The sequence below is a fragment of the Erithacus rubecula genome (genome assembly GCF_903797595.1).
Source record: "Erithacus rubecula genome assembly, chromosome: 4".
NCBI classification, from domain to species: domain Eukaryota; kingdom Metazoa; phylum Chordata; class Aves; order Passeriformes; family Muscicapidae; genus Erithacus; species Erithacus rubecula.
Window position 1 is genome coordinate 30,053,024 of NC_136686.1, and position 25,735 is coordinate 30,078,758.

At 43.5% G+C, this 25,735-nt stretch overlaps 4 protein-coding genes across 5 annotated transcripts; all 4 read left to right on the forward strand.

Annotated features, from left to right (window-relative positions):
- The first annotated feature begins 847 nt into the window (after nt 1-847).
- MGP (matrix Gla protein) lies at nt 848-6,940 on the forward strand. The gene is made up of 5 exons (XM_079303480.1): nt 848-926; nt 3,511-3,660; nt 4,413-4,448; nt 5,619-5,694; nt 6,563-6,940. Exons 2-5 carry the CDS (start codon nt 3,600-3,602, stop codon nt 6,702-6,704), a joined length of 315 nt encoding a protein of 104 aa, XP_079159606.1. The 5' UTR covers nt 848-926; nt 3,511-3,599; the 3' UTR covers nt 6,705-6,940.
- Nucleotides 6,941-9,948: 3,008 nt separating this feature from the next.
- Nucleotides 9,949-14,391, forward strand: LOC306801128 (osteocalcin-like). Its single transcript, XM_079303874.1, has 4 exons — nt 9,949-10,106; nt 10,602-10,637; nt 12,389-12,458; nt 13,628-14,391. The coding sequence occupies exons 1-4, from the start codon at nt 10,040-10,042 to the stop codon at nt 13,755-13,757; spliced, it is 303 nt and encodes a 100-aa protein (XP_079160000.1). The 5' UTR covers nt 9,949-10,039; the 3' UTR covers nt 13,758-14,391.
- A 1,638-nt stretch (nt 14,392-16,029) lies between these two features.
- ART4 (ADP-ribosyltransferase 4 (inactive) (Dombrock blood group)) lies at nt 16,030-19,871 on the forward strand (the record flags this gene model as incomplete). The annotated part of the gene is given in 6 exon segments (XM_079304466.1): nt 16,030-16,044; nt 17,541-17,639; nt 18,066-18,125; nt 18,129-18,483; nt 18,486-18,785; nt 19,738-19,871. Coding segments are annotated over 6 exon segments (924 nt in total). The 3' UTR covers nt 19,833-19,871.
- SMCO3 (single-pass membrane protein with coiled-coil domains 3) lies at nt 19,813-25,068 on the forward strand. 2 transcript variants are annotated; one of them, XM_079304553.1, is made up of 2 exons: nt 19,813-20,002; nt 23,314-25,068. In XM_079304553.1, exon 2 carries the CDS (start codon nt 23,332-23,334, stop codon nt 24,007-24,009), a length of 678 nt encoding a protein of 225 aa, XP_079160679.1. In that variant the 5' UTR covers nt 19,813-20,002; nt 23,314-23,331; the 3' UTR covers nt 24,010-25,068. The 2 variants fall into 2 exon arrangements, with proteins under 2 accessions (XP_079160679.1, XP_079160680.1); XM_079304554.1 differs by lacking the exon at nt 19,813-20,002 and adding an exon at nt 21,067-21,477.
- The last annotated feature ends 667 nt before the right edge of the window (nt 25,069-25,735 follow it).

Here is a 25,735-nt window from a genome sequence, read left to right on the forward strand (position 1 = left end):
CTTGAGCACAGCTCATGATTGCTGTCCTCAGGCTCTGAGGACCAACAGGTGCCTGTACAAGGACACAAATAACATAGTACCTCATTGCCACAGACAAGTCTGGACCTTCCAAAAGCTCATAGAGCACTGTAGGGGCTAAAGATGAAACCCTTGCCCAGGAGCTGCTCACTGTTCTCTGTCCAAACAGTGAGCAGTGCTCCTTATCTCCATAGATATGCTATCATTTTCATTTTGGGCTAGAAGCCCAAAGCCCAGTTGAGCACTGACACGTCCTGAGCTGCCCAGCACTGCTGTGAGCCCAATGTGAGCAGAGGGTGCATCTCAAGGGTCTGGGTTTCTGTAAGCCAACTCTTACACAATCTTGTAACTTGTGTCACTTTTGGGGGTTATGGAGCGGACACCTTTGTTATGTGAGTTTTCAGTCTGATATTAGCCTGACATTGAGAGGGTGGATCAGCTGCAAAAGCAACATGAAATGAGATGGGAGAAGGCTCCTGGTGTTCCTGGTGGAAGAACAGGTGTCCTGGCTAGCACTGGAGCTTGAGATAGAGCACAGCCAGAAAAGGAGGGGGTGAAAGGCAGGGGGGTTCTTGTGACAAAGAAGGAGGCTGGAGTTCTCGTGTCTCTGTCCACTCACTGCTCCAGGCACAGAAGGGCAGCCTGGATGTGGCTGTGTCCCCACCAGCTGCTGGTGTGTGCTCTGGCTCTCCCTTTTGGCTCAGCCCTTTGATGCTGCTGGCTTCCTGGCGGTGGGCAGAAGGTGGTTCTGATGGTATCCTGGGGGTGGATCAAGAGTGGGAGAGGGGAGGAGTCACTGATCCCTGCTAATAAATAAAAGGTCCCTCTTCTGCAGTCCAGGGTCCAAGACGCCTGGAGAGCTGCCCCCTGGGACAAGAGCTGCAGACTGGCAGGGAAGCGACAGCTTAGTGAGTATACAGGGTCTGCCTTGCTTTTCCTGGACAGCTGCTTATTATTATTATTATTGCCTTCCTGGTGCTTCACCACTGTAAAATGTTGGGAGTGTTGCTTGTATAGTGTTCTGATTTTCCACTCCAGCTGCAGACACATCAGGGCTGCTTTTCTGATCTCTCCTTTATTTGTGAGTCTACAGAGATTTCCCTGGCATGTGCAGATTTGTCTTAGCTCCTTTCTGCATTTCTAACCAAGAGATGCTGCAAGAAAGGAGAAGGATTTGGCTCACTGTGCTATGTTACCCTCAGGGCAGCCCACTGTTGAGTAGGGGAGATGTGTGCTGGGAAAGGTGGAGTGCAGGGGGAGTAGAAGGGAGTATTTCTGCAAGAGGAAGCATTCCCCGAAGGAATGTTTGTTGGGCTGTGTAGCTGGCATGTTCATTCATCCCTTGAAAATGCACTGCCTCTGTGGTAAAAAAATGAAACGCTTGGGTTAAAGTGGTGTTTGTGGCTGTTCTCCTGTGGTTAATGGCAGGGTATGCTCCAGGCATTCTGGGACCAGAGTCCTCTGAAATGGGAGCAGAGTCTTCTAGGGAGCAGAAAGCTCTGCTCTGAGTGAGCACAAATAAAGAGTGTTCGGCTGGAAAGTGTGTTGGAATTTACCACTGGGCAACTTCACTTTCATTCCAAAGTACACCCAGCATCTTCCTCTCTGTGCCCCTCACTTTCCCACTGGGGTTCTCCAGCCTCTCCCTCATGCTTTCCTTTCTTAGCAGCTACTGTACAAGATATTTGTGAAATCTATAAAATCCACATTGAACCATGGGTCTAAAACTTCTAAGTTCTAAGAAATGAAAAGGGTAGCAGAGCAGAGAATTTCCTTAAAGAGACTGGAGTGGCAGGGCACAGAGGGCAGCAGCAGAGTCTCAGTTTCCCTTTGACCTTGTGTATATAGCAAACTTATGGCTTTTCCCCAAGTTTTCCTCATTTCAGGCTAAACACTGAACAGGCAAGAAGTGGATGTGTATGGGGGGGGCTTGATGTGCAGGACTGAGCTGCTGTCCACATGGAATAGGGTAACAGGGATGAAGAGCAATTATTTCTCTTTGGTCTGAAGTTGAAGTCCCTGATCAGTTTTTCTTCCTGAGACAGGAAACTTCAGGAAAGTGTAGTGAGTTTGGCATTGAGAGAGTAAATTGCAAAGCACAGTGTAATCTTTTTCCAGTGAATTTCACTCCTCACTGATGAAGTGTTAGGCTCTGTCTACAGGTCCTTGTAGTTCTTGGCTGTGTTACCTTCAGTGTAGCTTCACGGATTGGCCTCTGAAGGTGACAGCAGTGACAACAGTGCAGTGGTTTGGGGAAAATGGTCTGCACCCAGAGTGTATCCTGTCAGTGAGAAATCCTCATACCTGCATATCCATGTAGACAAAACAGGCCATAGTCAAGCTTGGATGAGATATAAGAATAGTTCCTGTGCCCTAGGTTCATCCCCAGGCAGTGTGTGGGGTCTCAGCCCCATCACTGCCCCTGGGGGAGGGCTGGCAGGCACTGGGTACCCACCTTCCCTCCCTACCTTGCCTCTAGCAAACTCTTTCCTTTTCACTCAGCAGGGATAGCCACTTCTGTAACTCCTTTTCTCTTTCACTGCTTTCTACTGCTCCAAGAGTTAGAGAGTGGAACACATGATGTTTTGTCCATCTCTGCTGCCCATGGTAATGGATCCAAAGTTTTTTAGGTGTTAAAAGGCAAGGTAATTCTCCCTGAGAGTGCTGGCCTTGAAGATTCATCCCAGATGAAAAGCCTTATATTGACATGTGCCCAGTGAGGCAAGGACTGCTAGTGCTGGACCAGAGAGGGAAATGTTTGCCTCTGACTCCACTAAGATGTTGTCCTTTGGGCTGTGAGACAAGTCTAGAGTCAGCACCACAGTGAGAGCCTTCAAAGGTAGAGTTCTGGGTGCTGCTGTCATCTCAATGCAAAAATCATGATCCCACCAGCAGAGGGATTGTTTCAGGTTGCTGCTTGTCACTCCTGAAGCAATAAAGTAGGAGCTGAAAAGGGGCAGGAGGGTTGTATTCCTCCTCTGGTAGCTGGCAGGCTGGCATTGCAGCAGAGGCCAGCTGGAGAGAGGCACTGAGTGAGACAGGAGTGTTTGAAGCCTCATGCTCTGTGTCTGCACTGGCAAAGCTGACAGAAGAGTTTGGGCTGGTTGTATCCAGACAGAGAATGATGAGAGCAAAGAGAGCAGATGAGAGGAAAAGTCAGAAAAACAAACATTTCTATTTGGGATCAACACACACCTCTGCCTTTGGGCCCCTGGCAGCCTGTGAAATTCCTTCCACTTGCCTAGGCCAGCTTTTCCGAGTGTGGAGTGCTAGTGATGTGTTTGCCTCTGAATTATGTCCCCCAGCCCTGAACTATGAGAGGAAGGGGGCATGCCCCTTCCTTCCCAAAACCCCATCCAGTCTGCTAATAGAGGATGTTTTGTAATAGCTCCAAGAAGAGTGTGTACCAGCTAGCTGTCACCTTGCCCAGCCTCTTTCATGGGTTCCCTCCTAGCTGTTTTCATAATAAACATTCCACTGCTAATTTTGCAGTCAGCCCAGGATCTCCAGCTGCCCTCAGGGAGCAGAGAGCAAAACACAGTGAGAAAGAAGAGTGAGAGATTCCTCCCTGCACTGGCACAATGCGCAGCCTCGTCATCCTCACGCTCCTGGCTGTCCTGGTGATGGCTGCCACCTGCTATGGTAGGTGACCTTTATTACTGGGTAGAATGACAACTTCAAACCTGCAGACATTTATGGGTCTGTTCAGATGTTTGTTATTTAATTTTGTGCCTTATTTGCCCTTAACTTGATCTCTTGCCTGCTTTCCTGCCCTTGTGTCAGATCCTTCTGGCCCTGATCCAGAGCTGTTATCTCCACTCACTGGAATTCATGCTTCAGGATGCTTCAACCCCTTTCTCTCTGTTCCAGCTCACTTCACAAACTGCTCTTCTTTTTTTCTCTTTGTTGTCTGCACCATGATAAGAGTGCTAATTCTTAATTATTCCCTGCTAATTGGAAGATTTCCCTTTTTCCTTTTGTAATATCATCCCCGTTTTCCTGTGAGGCACACAGTTCCATATTGATGGAATTAAGATGCTGCTTCATGCAAGAGTCAAGTGCATTTCACTGTGCTAATCCATTCTCTAAGAACACATGCAAGATTTGAAGGTAAATTGGTATCCTATCCACTGTAGTGTCAGGAGCAGAAGGTGAGGAGTTAGTCTGGAAGCACTGGCTGAATCACCAGGTAACTCTGTATTAAACTCCTGAGCACTTTAAACTCCTCATATAAATTCTAGGCCACACCACTGATCCCTTTTTCTTCCTTTCAAACATGGCTTAAAACCTGGCTTCTTTGATGTCTATATGTGTTGTATTGATCTGTGGTATATGAAATACTGACCCCCATCAATACAATGTCCTAATACATGTTTCATTCTTTCTTTCCACAGAGTCCCATGAGAGCATGGAGTCCCATGAGTATCTCAGTAAGAGACTGTTTTACTCTTTTATTGAATGTGAAGAGTTCTACAGACATGTCCAAGATCATTTACTTGTACTCCTACTAGGGATAAAATAGGTAGAACCACTGAGCCCAGGGAAACTGAATTTACTGAGTGATGAAATTTTAAAATGAAAAGGGAGAGAGTTAAAAGAAGACTTCACATGTTTTGACACAACCTCATACCACCATTTTGCAATAGTATAATGAGAATTGGAAAACAAAATTTGAAAACAGAGCTCAGGTCTCTGTTATGTGTACCAAAACCAGGTTAACTGACACTAGAAAAAGGACATTGCTCAAAAAACTCTGGGATAAGCATGGAAGGAGGTACTGTAGAAGCCATGTACAGAATTTATTCTCCCCCTAGAACAAGAGCCTTACTCTAAGCACCTTGGAAGCAGCCAGGGTCTGTGACTAGGAGGGATCCCTTGGCTGGTAGAGGGAGAGAGTGTCACAGGAAAAGCATGGAAAGGGTGGAGAGTTTCACTTTGGAACAAGCAATATCCTGGAGAAGTTAGATAACAGGTGAATTGAAATTAAACAAGAAATTAGGACATCTGGAAGAAGAACTTCACAAAGCTGATAATCAGAAAGACAAAGGCACATGTGGAAGCCAATATCTATGACATCCACAGTCATGAACTTTGCAACAGGACTGTGATGTTTCTCAAAACTGTCAGAAGGGACTTTCAGGCCCCTCAGTCCAGAACTGCCACACAGACTTCTCAATGACTGTCTAACCTTGGAGGCAGAGAGACTTACTCACGCCCTTCCTGTGCACAATTTCACAATTCTGTAGTTCTTCTGAGAGTGCTCAGATGTCCCATGGTCGGTGTAGCTTGGTGCTTACCTCCTCTGGGCCAATCTCCACTCACTCAGAGGGGCTGTGGCAGCAAAAATCACAGTAACATTCCCCTGGGTGATTTGAATAACAGTAGAACAAGAGCAGGATGGGCACTTCTGCACAGGCTGCACCAGCCACTGAGAGAGCCTGTACATGAACCAGCCAGGGGACAGGAGGGAGTATTAAAGGCCCTGGATTTCACTGTACATGGGAGGGCAGATAAGGAGGATGTTACAAAGGAAGGAGCTAGCTTTTGTTGAAATCTGGTATTGAAAAAGTGCCATTCTGAATAACCCCTTGCCTTCTCAGATCCCTTCCTCAACAGGAGAAGGGCCAATGACTTCATCCAGGCTGACAGCAGACTAAGAGCCATCACTCAGGAGAGGTATGTCATGGCCTCAGCTTGCTGGGGCTGAGAGTGGGACGAGATTCCTCCTTGCCATGCACAGGCTGGTACCAGGAGTGGCAGCTGTGGTGACTTATGGGAGGCCTCAGTCCTTCTTTTAATGCAAGGTGCCATTTAAGTCCCCAGTCCCTGGAAAAGCATGAATTCAGATAACAGAGTGGGTCCTTTGATTTGGAGACATGTCACATGCTGAGAAGACTGACTAATTTTTCTGAAGGAAGCACCAACAGAAGACGAGAGAATGAGCGTGGGATGGTCCAAAAGAAAGCTCAGTTTGAAATCTTATTCTAGTCCTCAGATCTCATGCAGAACTTGCACGACCTTTTCTAAATCAAAGGGCTTCCTTGCCTCACTTATAAAATACAGAAAGAACCAATTAATGACCCTATTCAAGGCTTGTGAAAATAAAGACTGAAGCACAGAAATCATCTCTTAGCGAGGCATAAGGCAAATTTTCTCAGTACTGGGTCCCCTCTTTGCAGAATATTCTGGGTCTTTTTTTTTATGTACATGTTTGGGAAAGAGCAGAAGAGCTGAAGAGAGCAGGCTGGGGAATGCTGCAAAGGAAGGGCCCTTCCTCAAGTTGAGGCAGGAGCCATTCCCCTCTCCCCACCACCTTACTTAGCTCCTAAATAAAAGGTTGCCTGAGGAGGTAAAACATTCCTGCTGTAGTCACATCACTCCCTGGGTGTGGCAACCAGAAGCTGGCATGGTAAAAGCTCTGTAGCTGGATGATGGACTCTGATGGTTGATCCTTAATCCCAGTGGGGAGTTTTGGGGCAGGAAAGGGCTGTGGAGAGATATTTGAGATGCCAGCACTTACCCCTGTTGTGTGCTCCTTTTCCAGGATCAGGGAGCGCAGTAAGGCACACCACGAGCATCAGCGGGAGCTGTGCGAGGATTACTACCCGTGTGAAATGTACGCCTTCCGCCACGGCTACCCCGCTGCCTACAAGCACTATTTTGGGGGGAGGAGGAGGACTAAGTAAAGGATGACCTGTCCCCACCCTGGGGCCTGGAGTCCAGGGTATCCTCTCCAAAATTGCAATAGCTCTGAAACATATTCAGTTGCTTGTATCCTGTATGTTATCCTGCCTGCTGCTTCTCTCCCATGTAGCCATGGATTCCTACACTGTGTTAATTAGCGCTGGGCTGATGTAGCAGAGATCACAGAGAGTTCAGGATGTGGGTGTTTACTACAAAATAAATCGCTGGTTTGATACTATCTTCTCTTGACTCACAGTGTTTTGGAAGGGGGAGTTTGCAATTTTCCATAAGGGAACTGAATACATTCTGTTGCAGATTATGGGAAAAAACGTCATTACTTTGCAAGCAAACTGCTTTGGAAGAATCTATAATGTTCTTGCTCCAGGTTCTACAAGTGGCTTCTTTCAGAATTCACTGGACAGTTTCAGCTCCCAGTCTTAAAACATCTAAAACCAGTAGGGTATTCAGAAGGGAGATGCACTTTTTTAAAATAAAATCTTTCCTTAGCCAGGGAAACAAAATCCAGAAGGCACCTATTTAATCTTAAAACAAAGTTAAGATTGGTGACAGAAAAAGCCTGTAAATTGCCTCGTTTATACAGCTACCATCAGGTCCTGATGTTAGGTGCTCCTTTAGTGTGTGGTCCAGATTTAACTTGTATTTCCTTTTGCAATCCCCTTTCAAAACCCTTCCACTTGCAACTACTCTGGTAGCACTTGAAAGCTGCAGAAATCAAAACTCGAGGTGATAAATCAACAGAAAAAACAGAATCCAGAGTTTGGGGCGAGGCCCAACTTTGTTCACATAGAACAATTTCATTTTACTGTTCACAAATTGTTTGAAATCGAGATTGGCTTGACCCTGTGCACAAGTTACTGAGCACCTCCTCCTCTGGGAGTGAGCATGGCTCACGTTTCCAGGCTTACACAGGCACCTGCAAATTATAGAAGTTGGAAAGGTTGGTGGCATGCAGTCAAAGTCTATGATGTATAAAATATCAAATTGTTGACTAATCTGTGAAATTAAGTTTGGAGCCAAATCCACCTGGCCCATTAGAAACACACATCTCCTTCCAAAACATGCTTCAAGGTTTTGCCAGCTTTGGAACTGAAATTTAGAAAGAAATGTGATTTATCTATTGAAAACATTTCTGATAGGAAACTTCACCCTGGCAGTTGCTAAAGTTTTGTCCAGAGCAAAAAGTGTGAGAGAAATAATTTTAAGGAAAAAACCTGTACAGATTAGGTATATTCACACACACACTTGTTCTCCATGTTCTCAAGTAGGTGAATCTTGTGAAAACCAACTGAAGCAAACTCACATATGCTAAAATCAACAAATCTGCAGTGTCTGGGTTTGACTTGACACTGTGACACTACCACAACAGGAGGCACAAGGTCTAGTGCTGTCTGGGTCTGTGTCCAGAAATATCCAGTGATTCCAATCCCCAGTTAACCAGTATAAATAATGAATAATACCAGAGATTTCTGTGGGATTTCATTAGTGTAAGCAACAACCAAACAGATTTAAGAGACTATGTGCTGGTTAGAAAGCTTGGGAAAACATGGGAGGACAAATAAAGCTGTTTGGATTACTAGAATTGTACATTTATGTATTTATATTATTTCAAGTATTCGGTTGGAAGCATAACTTTCCTAGAATACCTATTATTTTTAGATGCTTATTTACTTTTTTTACTGTTGCTCTTTTGCTGGAATATTATATATATACACAAGACCTTTTGCTGGACATCATTAGTATATATATTCAGCTTTCCTGGACTGTAGAAAAGTTAACAGGGACTAAAGTTAGGGTTTATTTTAATCCTGAAAATTCTCCTACCTAAATGATGGTGTTTCTAAATATTGGGAAAATCCCCAATGGCTCTGATTTTCCTTGGGAGCCCCCTAAACTTTACTTCTTTAACCCTGAACATTGGTGTGAGGACTGGATATGAGGTGGAGAAAGATTTTGTTTCTGCTACCAGAAAGAATGAGCACACTAGATTTAAAAATAAAAATAAAAATAAAAATAAAAATAAAAATAAAAATAATAATAATAATAGTAATAATAGTAATAATAGTAATAATAGTAATAATAATAAAGGAACAACTACTACAGCTGGGTCACTTGGTCTGTTCAGCCAGGAGGAGACCTCATACAGCACCCTCCTAAGGAGCAGTGGAGGGGCAGTATTGATCTCTGCTCTCTGGTAGTCAGTGATAGCACCCAAGGGAGCAGCTGGAACTGTGTCAGGGGAGGTTTAGGTTCGATATCAGGAGAAATTTCTTCACCCAGAGGGTGACTGGGCACTGGAACAAGCTCCCCAGGGCAGTGGTCACAGCACCAAGCCTGACAGAATTCAAGAAGCATTTGGACAATGTTCTCAGGCACAGGGTGTGACTCTTGAGGTGTCCTGTGCAGGGCCAGGAGCTGCACTTGATGATCCTTGTAGATCCCTTCCAATTCACCATATTCTATGATTCCATGGTTCCTGTGCTGTTTGTAGGACAGGACATGGCTTTGGTAACTTGGAGAGTGGGTTTGGGGAGTGTGGGGTTATTGACAGACACACAGCCTATGCAAGGCTCTTGTCATACCAAGCAACTTCAGCCACTTGGGTCCTGAAGAATAAGATGCTTTTGGAGTCTAAATGTTTATTTGACTTTTAGACAAGAAAAGCCAAAATAAAGCATCTAAAATATGAAGATTTCCAGGAGGAAAATACAAAGATCTTCCCCTGAACTAACTTCCAGATTTCCTAAAAGCACAAAAATTTAATCTCTCCAAAATGATTGGGTGAAACTGTCTGAGAAACTACTGTGTTTGCCCTATGCAAGCTGATTTACAGGTTTCTTTACCCTCAGGGTAATGAGTCAAGGTGGGGTGAAGGAAAAGGTCGCCATTGTGTTCAGTCTCATTTGAAAAACTCCACATGAGAGAACACCATCAAGGGAAAAGAATTGCTCTACTTCAGTATGTGCTGGTCTCTGCCCTGGCTTTCCAGCATGACTGAACGACTTTCAAGTTTGTAAGAAAAATGGTTTTTTAAATCCAGTTGTTTTTCTTCAACTCCCCCATTCAAAACTTCAGATAAAATCTTCTGGAAATGCCCTGAGCCATGAGATGGATGCCAAAATGACTGCCAGGACCCAGCATCTCCTGGCCCAAAGGACGGGCTTTGTTTTGGAGTGCAGACACAGGAACACAAGCCAGATCCCTGATCTCTCCAAGAAATCACAGGATATAAACTGCTGCCCAAAAGCAAGCCCCGGAGAACTTCAAAAACCTCCAGGAAAGCTCTGAGGTTAGGGAGAGCAGCGCAGCCAAAGAAGACATGAGGAGTCTGCTGGCACTGCTGATCGTGACTCTGGCCCTGGCAGCACTCTGCTGCTGTGAGAAAGGTAAGGGGACATCTTCCCAGGAAGGCTCTCAGAGCACTGCTGAGCCCTGCAGCTTGCTGTCAGCCTCCCTCCAGTCTGGGAGAGCTTTGGGGGGAGGAGATGCACCACCAGTCACTGCATGGCTTCAGATCTCTGTTGGAGAGATGGATGAGAGAGGACTTGGGAACAAAGATCCCCATCTTTTGCTAGGCATTGTCTTCCACTGGTCAACACCCACTCAGCCCCATCTCAGTGGCATATTGAATTGCAGCAGAGAATTTAAACATTTTAAGATGTTTAAGATTTCACTTGGTTTAGTGTTTAGTATCCCTCTAAATGATGGGTGTTAATAAAACCATTTTGGGAGAAACAGACCGTCTGTGTAAGGTGGTGGGGAGAGCTGGATCTGGCAAGTCAGTGGTGGGATTCAGTTACAGAGGAAGATGAATCACCAATATAGTTCTCACAAGCAGACTCCTTTCTGTCTGTCTGTCTGTCTGTCTGTCTGTCTTCCAGATCCCAAAGAACCCTCAGGATCTCTCAGTGCTGACAGTGAGTATATCATTCTGATTGATGCTCAGCTCCATTCTCCTGTATCTCTCTCCTTTCCTCCCTTTGATAGGTTCAAGGTCTGACAAGAACCATGCTGAGTCCCTCTCTAACTCTTCCCTTTTTGCTCCCTAAGTCATCAGTCCCTGAGGTGCAGAAGCATGTGCAGCAAACAGAGCTCTTGGGAACAGTCTAGGGGCTATAAACTATCCTAAAGATCAGTTTGACTCAGTGATGTGCTCAAAGTTTTCACAGTCAGGAAGGCAATGTATAACAGACAGCAAAAATAAGACTTCTAATATTTAATAAATTTTTAATTTTTAATAAAATTCTGAGAGCAGAAGCTGCCCACATCAATGGGTTGTGACATCCCTGCCAAATCTTGCAAGAAGGAAACCTGAAAGCAAGTGGCTTCCTTGGCTGCTGCTGAGGGCTGCAGTCCCTCCTGTCAGGTCACCTGGGATGCTGGGATTTGCACACCTTGGGTTGTTCACAGCTTTCGCAGCAAGCTGATCCTGGCAGAAATCTGTATGGAAAATCCTTTTTGTTCTCTCCCATCTCTCCTTCCTCACACTTTAAAGGATAACATTGCTGCTGAGAAGCATGAAAGCTGGTATTTTTCCACTGAGCCAATACAAACACAGATTGGGAAAGAGGAAAAAAACAAAAGTAAATACTGTTCAGGGAAAGGTGGTAGTTTCTGACAACTCATTAACTGGTAGTTTCTGTGCAGTCAGTCTTTTGAACCAGACCAAACCTCAGTTTGCTAGAGATGGGATACCTCTCACCTCCAAAGAGAAACACAGCCAAACACTCCATGATGATGAGGGAAGGGACAAACCTCACCATCTCCCCACAGGCAGAGGCCTTAGAACCCTTAGAACCCTTTTTCCCTCAGAGACAGCGACCATTTGCCAGTTTCCATGCTGAAATGTGTGCTGGTGTGCAGCTGCCTGTGTTGCTGCTGTGCCAGCACCTCTGCTGCTGTGGGACCATCCCATGGAGGGAGGCTGTGCTGTGCTGAGCCCTGGCTGGGGCTGGGAAATGGCTGCATCTGGTGTTTGTGGGGTCCTCCACAGCACCCTGGTGTTTGCACAACCACAAACGAAGGGAGCAGAGAAGCAGCTGTGCAGACATGACGTGTTCATGGAGAGCAGGGGCAAATGCTCTCATGGTGAAACACCTCTTATGTTCTCCAGGTCCTGAATGCTGGGATCTTTGCACACCTTGGGTGTATTTCTCACTGGGTGATGTTCACTGTCACTATTTTATACTCTTCACCTTTCACAGAACGCTGTACATGTGAGCATTGGTATTTCTGTGTGCTGCCTGTTGCCCATGGCTCTTTGGAGGTGCTTCAAGGTCTTCTGGTGGTATCCCCACATCATTCTCAGTCTGTGTCAAGACACAGAAGGGAAGTCAAGACTAAAATTAGGGAGAGAGGATGTCATTCTTCTAATTTTCTTCTTATTCATATTTTATGCCTTCAGCACATTTGTTGCAGACTCAGATTATGCTGTGTGATAAGGAAATGGAATTTTTGACAGAAAAAGCCCTTGCTTCATGGAGATGTGAAGGCTGAAGTGAGGAGGGAGCTTTGAGTGTACAGTGGGATGAGGAGAAATGAACAGACCATTAGGATGGTTTGTGGCAGCCATTTTCTTGTGAAGAAAGCAGATTCTGATTTTCAGAGGTTAGACTGGTCTGTGTGTTTCAGTGCTGCATCTCTAACCTGCTGTGCTCTCTCTTGGCAGGCATCAAGATTAAAAAAGAAGTTGCCAATGCCTTTGTGAAGAGGAGGAAGAGATCCAGCCCTTATGAATGGTAACAACTGAGGAGATGGGCTGAGAGCTGGACTCAGAACCTGCTCTCAAGAGGGGTGGGAAGGACACAGGGCATGACAAGGCATTGTTTTGTTGTACAGCTGTGTTATTACCTTCATGTATTGAAGGAAAAAGGCTGTAGGAGGCATTCAGTGGTGGAAAAATGGTTCTTTTTCATTAAAACCCTTTTGAAGGCTCATAGCTGGACTCCTCCCAGTGAGAAGGACATCACTAACTGTGCTAAGCATGGAGACAGTGGAGACAAGTTAGAAGCTGCTCCAACCTGCAGGGTCCTCAGGGTCAAGTTTTAGGATAATGAGAATCACAGAGCCTTGCTGGTTCTGGTTTCCCACAAAGGAAGCATAGCTTTGTTGCAGGAATAAGACAAGATCAAATTGGCAGTTCTTTCTGAAGCTGTAGAACATACATTTACTTGTGCAGGAAGTAGACACAAAGATTTGGAGAAATTCTAGCTACTTGAGACATTTCAGGTAATGCAAAGATGTTCCTCATATATTTCTTGGAAGAGGTTGTTAACTCTTTCCAATACAGAAATAAAGTAATAATTCATGAGATACTGGTGGGATTTCAGTGATGGTGTGTACAGTCTTCAGGAAAGATTAACCAAACCTAGAAGATGAACTGAGACTGACATCAAAGTGTACAGCTGAGACTAAAAAATTTGGGCTTCCTTGGCCTGGCAAAAAAAGAAAAGAAAAAAAGCTACATGGGGATAGTGCTTCTGTCTACAACAGAAGTGAGGATAATTAGAAAAAAAGTGTTCAAGCTAAAGGAAAATAATTGCTGGTGGGCAAAAATAAAGGAAAGCAGGAAATAATATATATAATTAAATAAATAATAATAAAAAATTCCTGGGTAGTTGGAGAATGAGATTGCAGGAAAAAAAAATCCACCCCCAAATCCTTCCAGCTTCTGTGGTATCCTTTGCTAATAAAACCTCAAGAGCAATTGATTGAAGTTGGGTTCTATCCCCTATTTCCCAGCCTTGATCAAGTAGCCTGTCCCTGTGTGAGCAGGTGTTTAACTCAGCAGGACCAGTCCTCTGCTGGGTCACCCTGCAGGATCACTTCTTCCATAGCATGCCAGGTGTGTGAGCTGTCTCCAGCTGCACTGGCTGGAAGTGCAGGGTGGAATCTCTGTCTCCTGCAGGTACTTTGAGTTCTATAAAAGCCCTCTGGAGCAGCAGCACGAGCGCTGTGAGAACTACCCCCCCTGCGACTACCTGGCTGACCAAGTAGGGTTTGCCTTGGCCTACAGCCGCTTCTTTGGGAGGTACTGAGGATGGGAACACTCCCAACCCCACAGCAGGAAGAAGGCTGTGGTTGGGAAGGAGGGAAGGAAAACATCTGGACTGACATCTCCTTCTGTTGTCTCCCGTACCAGCTGGAACACCAAGGCAGGGATTATCCCACTTGTTAAGCTTCTATTAACTTTCTTCTTTCATCAATAAAATCTCTCTTCAGACATCTTTTGTGGTATTTGGAGCTTCACCAGAATCTTACTTCTTTCCACCTGAATCCCCACACACAATAGGTGAAAAATGGTGATTAGTTTCAAGAAAACCACTGCATGCCTTAGAAACATCACTAGATCTCTTATCTTCTTCTGCAAAACACAGGAGACTTATGGAAGAGAAATGTCACAATGTGTATAAATGTGGTGGATCTGACCCTGGGATACTCAGTGTGAAGAAGAAAGACCACCTGTCTCCTGTTCCAATTAGCAGGAAAGTTCAGTATTTTCATGTAGTACAATCACATTAAATATGTATCACAGTAGGATCATTTTGTAAAGATAGAAGTGTGCAAATATCCTTGCATAGATAGAAAGCTTCTGGTACATTCTTCTGATTGCTCTGTCATAAAGTTTGCCTGTATAGCAACAATAAATAAATCCCAAGAAGTGTGTTTAAGGAGTACTTTTAGATGAGCCTTTGCATTTGTGTGCTGCTTTTCATGATTGTAAAAAAAAGACCTAAATTCTCTTCACTTTTTCGTTCTTAGTTTTTTTTTTTTTTTCAGCCAGCTTCTAGTGAAACTTAAAATACCCAGCAGAACAACAAAAAAAAATTTCTCTTCTCTTCTCTTCTCTTCTCTTCTCTTCTCTTCTCTTCTCTTCTCTTCTCTTCTCTTCTCTTCTCTTCTCTTCTCTTCTCTTCTCTTCTCTTCTCTTCCTCTTCTCTCTCTTCTCTTCTCTTCTCTTCTCTTCTCTTCTCTTCTCTTCTCTTCTCTTCTCTTCTCTTCTCTTCTCTTCTCTTCTCTTCTCTTCTCTTCTCTTCTCTTCTCTTCTCTTCTCTTCTCTTCTCTTCTCTTCTCTTCTCTTCTCTTCTCTTCTCTTCTCTTCTCTTCTCTTCCTTTTGCATTTATGCTTGAAAGTAAAAGCATCTAAACAATTAAAATAAATTTTTAAAATATAAGAAAACAAAGCTATAAACATGAAATTAAAAAAAGAAAATTGGTTCAAGGATGGATTGAAATTTGGGCTGTGTTTTGTTTATTCAAGGCAATTGGTAGCTAAATATATATAAATAATGTATATGTATTTTTATATACATATTGTCTTCTCTCTGCACCACTGCATTCTGTCCTCTGATATTAATATTATACCTTAGCAACATTCTGCATAACCTTCATAATATACTCTGTCAGCTTTCCTTCCCTGAGAGGTGGATGGCAGATCACACTTCCAAGGACAGGGGCTGCTGATGCTCAGGAATCTGGCAGAGACCAAATCTCTCTGGTTACATGGAAGCTGCTGCACCATCCTCAGCTGCTAATGCAATAAATACAGATTATGTACAGCAGGTTGGTGAGCTGCTTCTCTCTGTTCCTCTTTACACAGCCTGGTTTTTGTGAACCCTGAGGAGCAGGAACCCAGTGCATGGGGCTTCCTTCTCCTCTGCCATGCCCAGTGTGAATCACAAATGATGACACTGACATTTAGATCACAGGTTCAGCACTCTGTGACTCTGAGGGAGAGGAGGGCCAGGCTTTACTTGACTCTCCATCTACCCAGATCAGCATTTCCCTGAAAAGCCTTATCCTGAGGTAAAGACACAGGATAAGTCTGCAGAGTTGGCTGCCAGTGTGAGCCTTGTTTGCTGAGCTGCTGTGGCAGTGCTGATCATGGCCAAGGCCAAGACACTTAATAAATATCTCTGCATGTCTTGGTCAAGCACCTGTGATGGATTCCTCTATTGACAATAACTAATGGGGCTTCACTGCTCACAGTAAAATGCTCTTCTGCACGCCATCTAGTAAAAATTAACTGAGTGCTCTATTGAAAAAAGTGAAATTTTTTCTTGAAGAAATATTAGAGAGATCAGCAGAACCCTAATATCCAGTATACTAATAAAACAGTATTTTTTTTTTTTTTGTATGGTTTTGCTAGCACAAAAAGCTTCTTGTCTGTATTTACATTTTTCTGTTAGTTTTACATTTTTTCTCTCCCTTCCAGTAAATATCGTTTTCAGGCAAAAAAAGTTACACCCAGAGGCCTCCATTATGTCATCTGCTCTGTGTCATCAGATGTCTTCATGGGCTGAAGTCATTATGACCTTTGGGGATGTGAGCACTCAGATCACGTTACAAATTTACTGCTGAAATGGAGGAATTCGATTTTCGCCTGGTTAATGCAGCGCTGAGCAGCGCCACAAATCCTCTGCTGCCATCTTACGGCCATTGTGCTTGTATTTAATAATCACTTGGGCTGCTCCTGAAACGTTTGAAAATGCAAATCCCTTTCCTCCTGATTCCCTTCATACTAAAAATTCACTTGCAGGCCAGAGGGGAAAGCCAGGGACATAATTAACAAAGGGATTATATGCAGCTGAATTGACATTTTAGTGGGGGTGTTTATTGTGATTGCCAAGCTCCCACGGGAGTCTGTCTCAGTTTAGGTCTGTTTTATCTCTACACAAACAGAGGTGGAGTTGCCTCTGAATAAATTCGTGAGCTCTCCTGTGGACTCACTTTTAGTAGTCAAACAACCACTTTCTGAAATACAGCCCAAGATAACAGAGAAATTCCAGGATGGAGAAGCAGGGAGTCTGCATCCATCATTTTTCACGGCATTTCATGGCACCGTCTGTCACCAGGGACTGCAGATACTGTCACCAGCAGCAACCGCTTTGAAAGGAGCCCAGAATGAGACCCTTTTGTCACCTCCCACCCCATCTCAGCAGTATTTTGCAGATGCTCTGTCTCCAGAATGCAAGCAGCTTCACGAATGTCCCTTATCTCAGGGAATCACTCCTCGTCTGGAGGTGCCACCCTCGCTCAGCCTGTCATTATCAGGCCATGGGAAATGGGCTTCACTTTTGTGTAGTTAGAACCAAAGTCTTAACAGTTCTTGTCTCTTTTTCCATACAGAAGAGTTATCAGAGGCCATAGGGCTCTGTGGGTGAATAGCTCCCTACCAGTATTTGGAAGAGTGTCTAGAAAGCATCTGCTAGAGAAAGGTTTGTCTCAGCACAGAATCTGCATTTACACACCCGTTTTGCCTGTGCCCAACACAAACAGTCCAACAAGGAGCCACTGCAGTGGTGTAAGGGTGGGATTGGCAGCCCATGAATACAAACCTGGGGGTGATAAGGAGGAGCAGAGTTAGGTTATCGCTGCTTCCAGATGGGATCCCAACCTACCCTGCATTTCTGTGTTGGCTTTGTCAGAGTAAGCTTCTTTAAAAGGGCTTTTTAAACTCTTGGCCAGGGAGTAGTCACCCTGACACATCCTTAGGAGAAATGCCTTAGACTTCTCCAAGCCACAGTTGTCTTCCTTTATGCAAGAACAACACCAAATACCTCGGAATTAAAAGAAATATCAAGGTGATGGACACTCATGCCAGCTGAAGTCGGCAACCAGACACTTTCTTATGGATTTTGGGCACATTTCTACCAGTAAATTGTCTGCTTGGATTGATTAATGACTTCTGAATTGCAGTGAGAATTTGGCGAATGATTGAAGAACAGCCACCAAAACCTGAGTGCAAATTACAAACTGGAGAATTTTCCAGCTCAAAGAAAAACAGAAACAAACATGTGCAAATTGCCTTTCTTTAAAAGAAAAAAATATTCTTTACAGTGTGTTGGGTGGATTCTGTGAAGCTGATGACACTAGGCAGCCTCCTGTTGCTGATCTTCTCACAAATACTGATAAAAGAGGTAAATACTGCTCTTTATTTGAAATTATGAAATTGTTTATGCTACAGGATTTTTTTTTTTTTCATTTGAAACAGGTTCTCTAAGGAGTTTTTGGTTCGATTTTAACTTTTCTGGTTTCAGTTCCTCTGTTCCATTTCTTACCTGTCTTAATTTGTTTTAGCTACTTGGTTGGAATTTTCTTCTTGTTTCCAGCCAGATGATTTCATAGAGTGTTTGTGAGTAGATCTCGTGGAATCTTTCCTCTCCTTTTCCAGCCTGACTAGGATTTTCCTGTGGTGGTGTATAGACAATAACCTGATGTTGCTCAGGAAGACCTTGCTAAAGATTTGCTACCTGTCTTGCTTGCTCTGCCAGTAATGACATCCACAAAGATCCACAAGACATTCACACCTCTGATGCTAATCTTCCTTTGCTTTTAAGTTGCAGGCTACATCCCCCGCCCTGATGAATATGGCTCTGCATTCCTTTGATGACCAGTATCTGGGGTGAAGAGAGGAGATGATGAAAGAACTGCAGCAAGGAGACTATTTACAAAAGGAAATAGCTGCTAACAAGGACTACTTTCATCTCTGGAAGAGGGCTCAGAAGGCTTTGCTGAAGAGCCCTGGAGGTCTCCTGAGGGAGATGTGTGACAGCCACACCACAATCCTCATGGCTTACACCATGAACTCCTCCCTGCACTGGCAGCTGAACTGGGCCACATCTACAGCAGGAATCTCTCCAGAGCACTACAGACACAACTTCAGTTTTAAGTATTTCCACTTCTACCTAACGACTGCTATCCATATTTTGAAGGAATGGCAGAGCAGCATGGGGGAACAGAAGTGCTACCAGGTGCACAGGGGTGTAAGGACTCATATATCGAGGCCAAGGTAGGCAGCAGGATGAGATTTGGACATTTCAAAACTTCTACCTCCCACCTCCGGAACGAAGCACAGAAATTTGGGAATGAAACTTTGTTCACAGTGACCACTTGCCTGGGTGCAGTTTTGCAAGGCTTTTCTTACCACCCATCTGAGAAGGAAGTCCTCATTCCCCCTTATGAGATATTTCTTGTCAAAAGCTTCTTTCAGACCCAGCAGGGTAACCGTGTACATCTGCATTCTGTGGGGAACTGCAGCAAGTACCAGTGCCAGCTGCTGGAAGGTATTGTATGTGCATTATATGCATTGTACATGTATATACATGTATGTATATATTACACGTGTATGTACGTGTATATATGTATGTGTATGTGTGTATACATTACATGTATGTATACATGTATATATGTATACATTAGATGTATTGCCCCATGCAAGGGGGGCACAGTCTGGTCTCCACTGCCCCAGGCAGTGCTACCAGCTGCACCTACACATGGCCAAACCTTCCTTGCTGTGTTTTTTCATGAGAACCACAAGACCCAGCATTTACCTGTTTGCTGTGAAACCTGGGGCAACCCCACAGCTCACTAAAAATGAATCAACAGCAGGTCTCGAGGTTCTTTGCAGACCCCATTTATCCCATGTGTTGTTGCAAGGATGCTGTAGGACTCATGCCTTTGGGTCCCCAGCATTCTTATTGCAACAGTGGGTGAGATTTGAATCAAGTAATCTGTGCTGGTGTCTTGCAATGATGCTACACTTCAAGCCTCAGGAGTATTCCAGGCTTTGGTGCACTACTACTCTGGCAAGCTACTATTTCTATACTTATCATGGGCAAGCTGAGAGGAGTGTCAACAAAGCTACTGTCACTTTAGCAGTGACCTCTCCCATGAGGCAGAAGGTAGAAAAGGTATCCTTTGACAAAGAACAGGCTGAATTTCCTGGTTACAGAGAGAACTCTATGCTGGAATACCTCATGGGGCTGTTTCACATCCCTGCCTTTCTGTGAGTCTACCAACACAGAAACTCAGGACTATAGGTTTTGTCTCTTTGTACAGTAGTGTGTCAATTCAACCTCTGAGCTCAGTCATTTAAGAATGAGGGTTTGTGCCTCCAAAGCCAAAATAATAGAATTGAGAAAATGGCCTTTGTGGGCAAAGGTTGCATTAGCAAAAGCAAAAAGCTTTGGGCAGTGAATGGATGTCTAAATGACTGCTCTCTTTACTTTCTTTCAGCTTCAAGAAGCAAGAACAGTGGTTACACTGCACTCGCCTCTGCCACTCTCCCTAGTGTGATTAGAGTTTCCCTGTGCTCAGCCCACAGTCTCTGACTCTCTGGCTGCATCCAGAAATGTGCCCTTGAATAGCAGGCAAGAAGCCTCTGGAGTTCCAGCTGCTACAGAAGTTTCAATCTTCCCTTTGCTTTCAGCTGCAACTTTCCAGCTGAGACTGGAACAGTCAGCCTGGTTCATCAAAACAGACATTCCCTGGACCCATTCAGGTAGGAAGGAAGTTATCTCTGGCTTTTCTGAAAACTAGATCAGGGATAACCTTCACTGTAGATAGCTTTGTCCTGAGGCAATCAGGAAAGAAGGGACACAGAGACTTTGGACTCCTTGCAGATCTCTCAATACCTTTATTTTTAGTGAGAAAAAGTCTGTCTGTGGGATGTGGAAGGCAGCATGGCAGCAAAGTCAAGTGGGTAACTGGGCAGCTGGGCAGATCTCCCTTGAGTGCAGGGACAGTTAGTCCCAAGTTGTGCATCGAGGAGTTGGATTTTTGTATTGGTTGAAGAGACAGAGAAGTACATGGAGTTGTGCAGATTCTGGCAGGCCCTGAACAGCCTTTCTTTGCCACCCTTAAAACCAAGATGGACTAACATTTCTTTAAAACCTGAAATCAGTTTCCAGAATGTGACACACAGGCAGTTGCCAGCCTGATCAATTCAACATCACACAGACTATTTCAGGACTACATGGTGTTCTCAGTGGAAAACACTCAGCAGTCACAACCAATTGACATTTCTAGAAAAATAGCAGTTAAATAATTTAGTGTTCTCTTTCAGCTTATGTTCTCATGCCCACAGCTCCAACAACAAGAGAATTTGGCACCCCGATTGTGTTCATTGGGGTTGAATGCAGCAGCTCAGCTCTCAGGTGCAAACATGTCAGCAGAGTGCTCATTTTATACTTCATCTTATATTTTCATCTGAGAAATTGACCATCCTCTATAGAGGGAGCAGTACTCCTGGTGAGACCCTTGTGGGCTGCAGGTTCTACCTTTCTAAGGATAAAAGCATGAAAGCTGTCTAGCTTGGTTGAAGGCATTTGTCCAAGCTCATCTTTCTGGAACAAAGCCTGTTTCCACTGTCTGTGAGGTCTATTTTTCTGTTTATGAGGGATCACTCAATTTTTCTTCTGTAATTTGCAGGTGTACAGAAACAGTAATTGCAAAAGTTCATTATTTCAAGGCATGGGTGCAAGCATTAATGTTTAAATTAATAAAAATAAAAATGTATAAATCCCGCTAAAAACATAGTCATGATCTATTTGAATTAGAAAGTGCTGTCCTACACCTTTTATGTTCTGGGGACAGCAAGTAACACCATTCCCTTTCACCCATGGCTGTAGGTGCCTCTGCTGCAGGCAGGAGGAATTTGTGCTGTGCCCATTCTCTCCAGGAACAGAAGGCCTTTGGAGGATCTGGTAATTGGGAACTAGCATTAAGTAAACTGAATTCTCTCAAAATTGGAAGGAAGGGGAGAGGAGGAAGAAAATGAGATGAATCTGGGTAAACATCACACAATAGAATTAATGACAGGCAGGCAGGCACAGGATGCAGCTGGAGCCCAGCCTCCAGATCCCTAACTCATCACATGCTGCTGGAAAACACCAGGCGAGCAGAGGGGAAAGAGGCTGAAGTTACTGTGTGTGTTATCCCATACACATTCCAACAGGAGCATTCAGACCAAATCAGGTAGGCAGTGAAAATGGTTAATTAGAAAAGTTTCTGTGGTAAATCTGGAGCTGGAGAAATAGAAATACAGAAATATATGTGGTCTGCCTAATTCTAGAAGGAAAATATAAAATGCAAGTGCTAATGTGAAGGGTAAGAAGTAATTTTAGCATTAGGAGATATAAAATCTAAAGCATCTATAAGGAGCTGAAATAATCATATGTAAAGAACATATTCTAAAAGTCTTCTCCACAGCTATCTAGTATGTAAAATGTTTGTTGAAGCTTATCCCTTCTAAAACAATTTGTCATCTCAATTTCTACCAATAAGGGAAAGCAAATGACTTTACAACAAAACACTACTGGAGTGGAAAGATTTTAGTATCACATTGAGTCAGGGGGCAAGCCAGGACCATACTTGAGGCAGGACTGATATGAATCACAACCTGCATTATCATGGCTTTATGTTTCCTGAAAATCACAAACCTTTATGTGTATGTATTTTGTTCTCTACAGTTTGTATAAGAAGATGTGTTAAAGAGTTTATTGTCTTGGCGGATATACCTAAAAAATATTGGGGTGAAAAAAAACCTATTTTCAGGCTGGTTTGTACTTCAACACTGGGATTAAAAATTGGCAGGGGATTGTGTAAATCATTCTGGTTTTCTACTGTGACCTTGTGGGGGAGGGTGTGTTTAGTAAAATACAGCTGGGTCAGTGTCAGATGATTTGCAGCTAACAGATAGTGCAAGAACTACAAAGGACCAAAATGGCACAAAGGTATCTTTTTAAGAAGAAAAATCTGGGTAGTCCCTTACACATAACTATTTGTAGCTCTAGCTGTGATATGCCTGCACCAACAACAAGAAGAGGTTTATCTTAGAAAAAAAATGCAAAGCACTGCACAAAAGTTGCCCAGATTTGCAATAAGAGAACATAAAAGTGCCAACAAAGAAACAAGGCATCTTACTTATTCATATTTGCCCCTGTAGCAAAGATATTTGCATTTAAGTTGAAATAATGCTAAAACATTTTCATTTTGCAGCTGGTGATAGGTTAAAAGGAAGTGCCAGTGTTGATTACAGAATCTTATTTATGAGGAATAACTCCATGGTCACTGTTTACTCAGTGTCTTTGGACTCCCTGTATTAGCATGCAGTTTATGAAGAAATAAATATCTGGGAAGGAAATACAGTGAGAGATGGGTGTAAGGTGATACAAGTTAGGATGGGGTTATTATAGACAATTTTATTATTCACTATGATTTCCCAAGCATAAGTACAGACTGCTTATATAGTAACATTTTTTCTTGAATGTTAGAAGAACCTATACTGGCATGAAATACCCTTATTGTGACACAAACCATATCCACCAACCACCATGGCTGCTGAAAAATTGGATGCCACTAAATGGAAAAAAAATAGAGTGATACAAAAGAGTGCCTAGAACAACCCTTTAATTTTTAAGCCACATCTTTAATTTTGCTGATTAGATGAGATTGTACCATTTTTTAGTGAACTAGTTCAGCTTCTATCATTCTCAGTTTCCGAGGTCCAGTTTCAATTTCAATCTTCAGTTGCCAATGACCCACATCTATTTTACCAATCTGCTCATTACATATTTGTTAGCTAACTTTGTTGCTCTGAGCATACCCAATGTCTGCTAAGCTCCTTTTCCAATCATTTGGCAAGGATCCAAAACAAGAATTAAGATTTCTACATTTCCAAGCTACGCCTTGGAATGTGGCCTGCTCAGTATGAAAAGAACCAGGGGGCTGAGTCAAAACACATTTCACTGCACTTTAAGGGCTATGGGTTTGGGTGTTAAACAGAGAAAGAAATTTCTTTTCTCTCTTGAGGTAGCTTATTCCTGAAGAATGGCATTGAGTGACCTCCTTTACCCAGATAATCCCAAGAGAAAGCAAGAACTGATTCATCTGCATCAGGAATTGCTTGACTGTATGTCCACCAATTTCCATGCAACAAATGAGCTGGTTGGAGTGCTGAACGAACACCTGGGCTGCACCATCACCCCCATCAAGATGCGAGAGAGCAGTACAGTCAAGGAAAACTGTGAGATCATCATTCAAGTCATGAGTGACATTCAGCATCAGGTGCAGAAGATTGATAGTGACATGAAGGAAAAGCTGGAGCCAGTGCTGTACCAGAAGCTCTATGATATCAAAGAGCCCGAGCTGGAGAAAATTGTAATAGCCCAGAGAGTCTTTTCCATTATTTTTGGAGAAGCAACTTCAACAGCTGCAATGGTAGCTATCAAACTTCTTGGCTCCAATCATTTAACTCTCACTGTGAGCAAGCTCATCGGTCTCCTTGCACAGATTGGGGCATCTGTTCTTGGGGGAGTTAGTATTACCATCATTGGGCTTGGCCTGGAAATGATTCTCCATGCCATCCTGGGAGCTGTGGAGAGGAGCCAGCTTCTGACAGCTGTGAGAAGCTATGAGAAGCACCTGGCTGAGTTCAGAGCAGCCTCAGAGAAGTACCAGCGTGCCATACATGAAGTAACTTCTTTGGTGAGACAGCAAGTTCAGTAAATGAAGCTGGAGTTCTCTCTTCTGTGACAGCAGCTGCAGCAGCTGTGCCTGCAGAAACCTTTTTGATTCATTATGACAAATGAACTACTGATGGCTTTTTATTTTCTTATTTGTGGCAGCAGAACAAGCAATGTAACAATTCATGAAATTGGCACTGAAATATATTAATAGAGAACTGTTTTACAGGTGTTTTGGGGGGAGGAACAATGTTTCAAATACTTTGCAACTTTCCTTAAGCTTATTTTCTGGGAAGCATTGTAGAATGAAATATAATTCATACTAGAGATATCAGTGCAGACTGCTGGAGTGGTAATGGTGAGGAGGTGTGTTTCTATATCAAATATGACAAAACAATGGGAGCGAACAATTTCAACAAGGCAATTCATGCCAGCACCTGGAGGCTTTATGAAGACACCTGTGGTTGCTAAACTCTTAGTATGGATTAGTGCTAAATCTGATAGACTGAATTCCCTGCTCATCACAAGGACTAGCTGAAGCATATTTAACTGCTATTTCCTGCCCTCCTAAGGAGCCAGCCAGAGATCTTCTTTAAATAAACTCTAATCCCAGTAGATTGGCAGGTAAGAGAAGCCTGGACCTACATGCAATCACACACAGCTTTGCTCCACAACTGAGAGAAATCAGCTGCTGCATTCCAGGTGTGCCTGGCCATGAATAACCTCTCATGCTTCTAATGCTCTGCTCCTGCCAACCCACACGTAAAAATTTCTGTGCAAAGTTGCTTTTCTGCTGATTGAAGTGGGATTATGCACATGCACAAGTGCCTGTAGGATTGCAGCCCTATTAATGTACTGAAGTTATTTTCAAGTGCTTTACCCAATCCCACCAATCCCACTTGGCAGGACTGCCAAGAATGTGCTCAGATTCTGAATTTCAAAATATGCTACCTATTGTCCTTATTTTTCAGATTTTAAAACCAAAGCTGGGAGCGAGAACATTATCTGTATGGTCTTGCTCTGATTTGCTGTGGATTGTTTTTTCTTGACCTTAGAAAAAAAGGTAATTTCACAATTAATAAAAATGTACATTAGTATTGGATGAGCTCTCTTTTCTATACTTGTTTCCTTTGTTGTTTTTTTTTTGTCTGAAAACCAATATTAAACTAAATAATAAGAAAGTATTAAAAGCTTCATTATACATGCAATCTATATTTTTTTAAATCCTGAAAGACTAATCTAGTAGGGTTGTGCACAGGTTCCTTTTCAGTACCTGCTTCCCCCATACTAAAGACATGTTTAAATTCATACATGTTTGCTAATATTCAATATTAGCAATCTTGATTTATTAATAGATAGTGTCTATAAAATAAAGACATGGGTGAGATTCAAAATTTTCCATTTTGGGGTTTGGGGGATTTGTTTGTTTTGTTGAGTTTTTATTCTTCTCCATTTCTGTTCTCATTTTGATATTTTCTGACTCCTATTTTATGCACAAATGCCACTAGATGGCAATGAAACTGCTGGTACTCAGCAGCTCTGCCAAGTCAGCAGGGAGAAAGCCCAGGGTTCAGAAGCATAGATGGGTGCCCGGGGCTGAGAAACTGGGACCAGCTGCAGACTGGGCCAGGTGAGTCAGGAAAGGCACCTCAGTGGTGGCAAGAAGCACTGCCTTGCCTACACGAGCTAATGTGGGGGATGACGTGGTGACCGGAGGCATCATTTCTCCAAGACGTGACATCTGTCTCCTGACACAAGTGACACTCAGT

What these genes read in the sequence shown, in the direction of transcription:
- MGP (XM_079303480.1), top strand. Translation starts at nt 3,600, where the DNA reads ATGCGCAGCCTCGTCATCCTCACGCTCCTGGCTGTCCTGGTGATGGCT. An exon ending in GATGGCTGCCACCTGCTATG is followed by an intron (nt 3,661 to 4,412) that starts GTAGGTGACCTT and finishes TTCTTTCCACAG; the next exon opens with AGTCCCATGAGAGCATGGAG. An exon ending in AGAGCCATCACTCAGGAGAG is followed by an intron (nt 5,695 to 6,562) that starts GTATGTCATGGC and finishes CTCCTTTTCCAG; the next exon opens with GATCAGGGAGCGCAGTAAGG.
- LOC306801128 (XM_079303874.1), top strand. Translation starts at nt 10,040, where the DNA reads ATGAGGAGTCTGCTGGCACTGCTGATCGTGACTCTGGCCCTGGCAGCA. An exon ending in ACTCTGCTGCTGTGAGAAAG is followed by an intron (nt 10,107 to 10,601) that starts GTAAGGGGACAT and finishes TCTGTCTTCCAG; the next exon opens with ATCCCAAAGAACCCTCAGGA. An exon ending in AGATCCAGCCCTTATGAATG is followed by an intron (nt 12,459 to 13,627) that starts GTAACAACTGAG and finishes TGTCTCCTGCAG; the next exon opens with GTACTTTGAGTTCTATAAAA.
- SMCO3 (XM_079304553.1), top strand. Translation starts at nt 23,332, where the DNA reads ATGGCATTGAGTGACCTCCTTTACCCAGATAATCCCAAGAGAAAGCAA.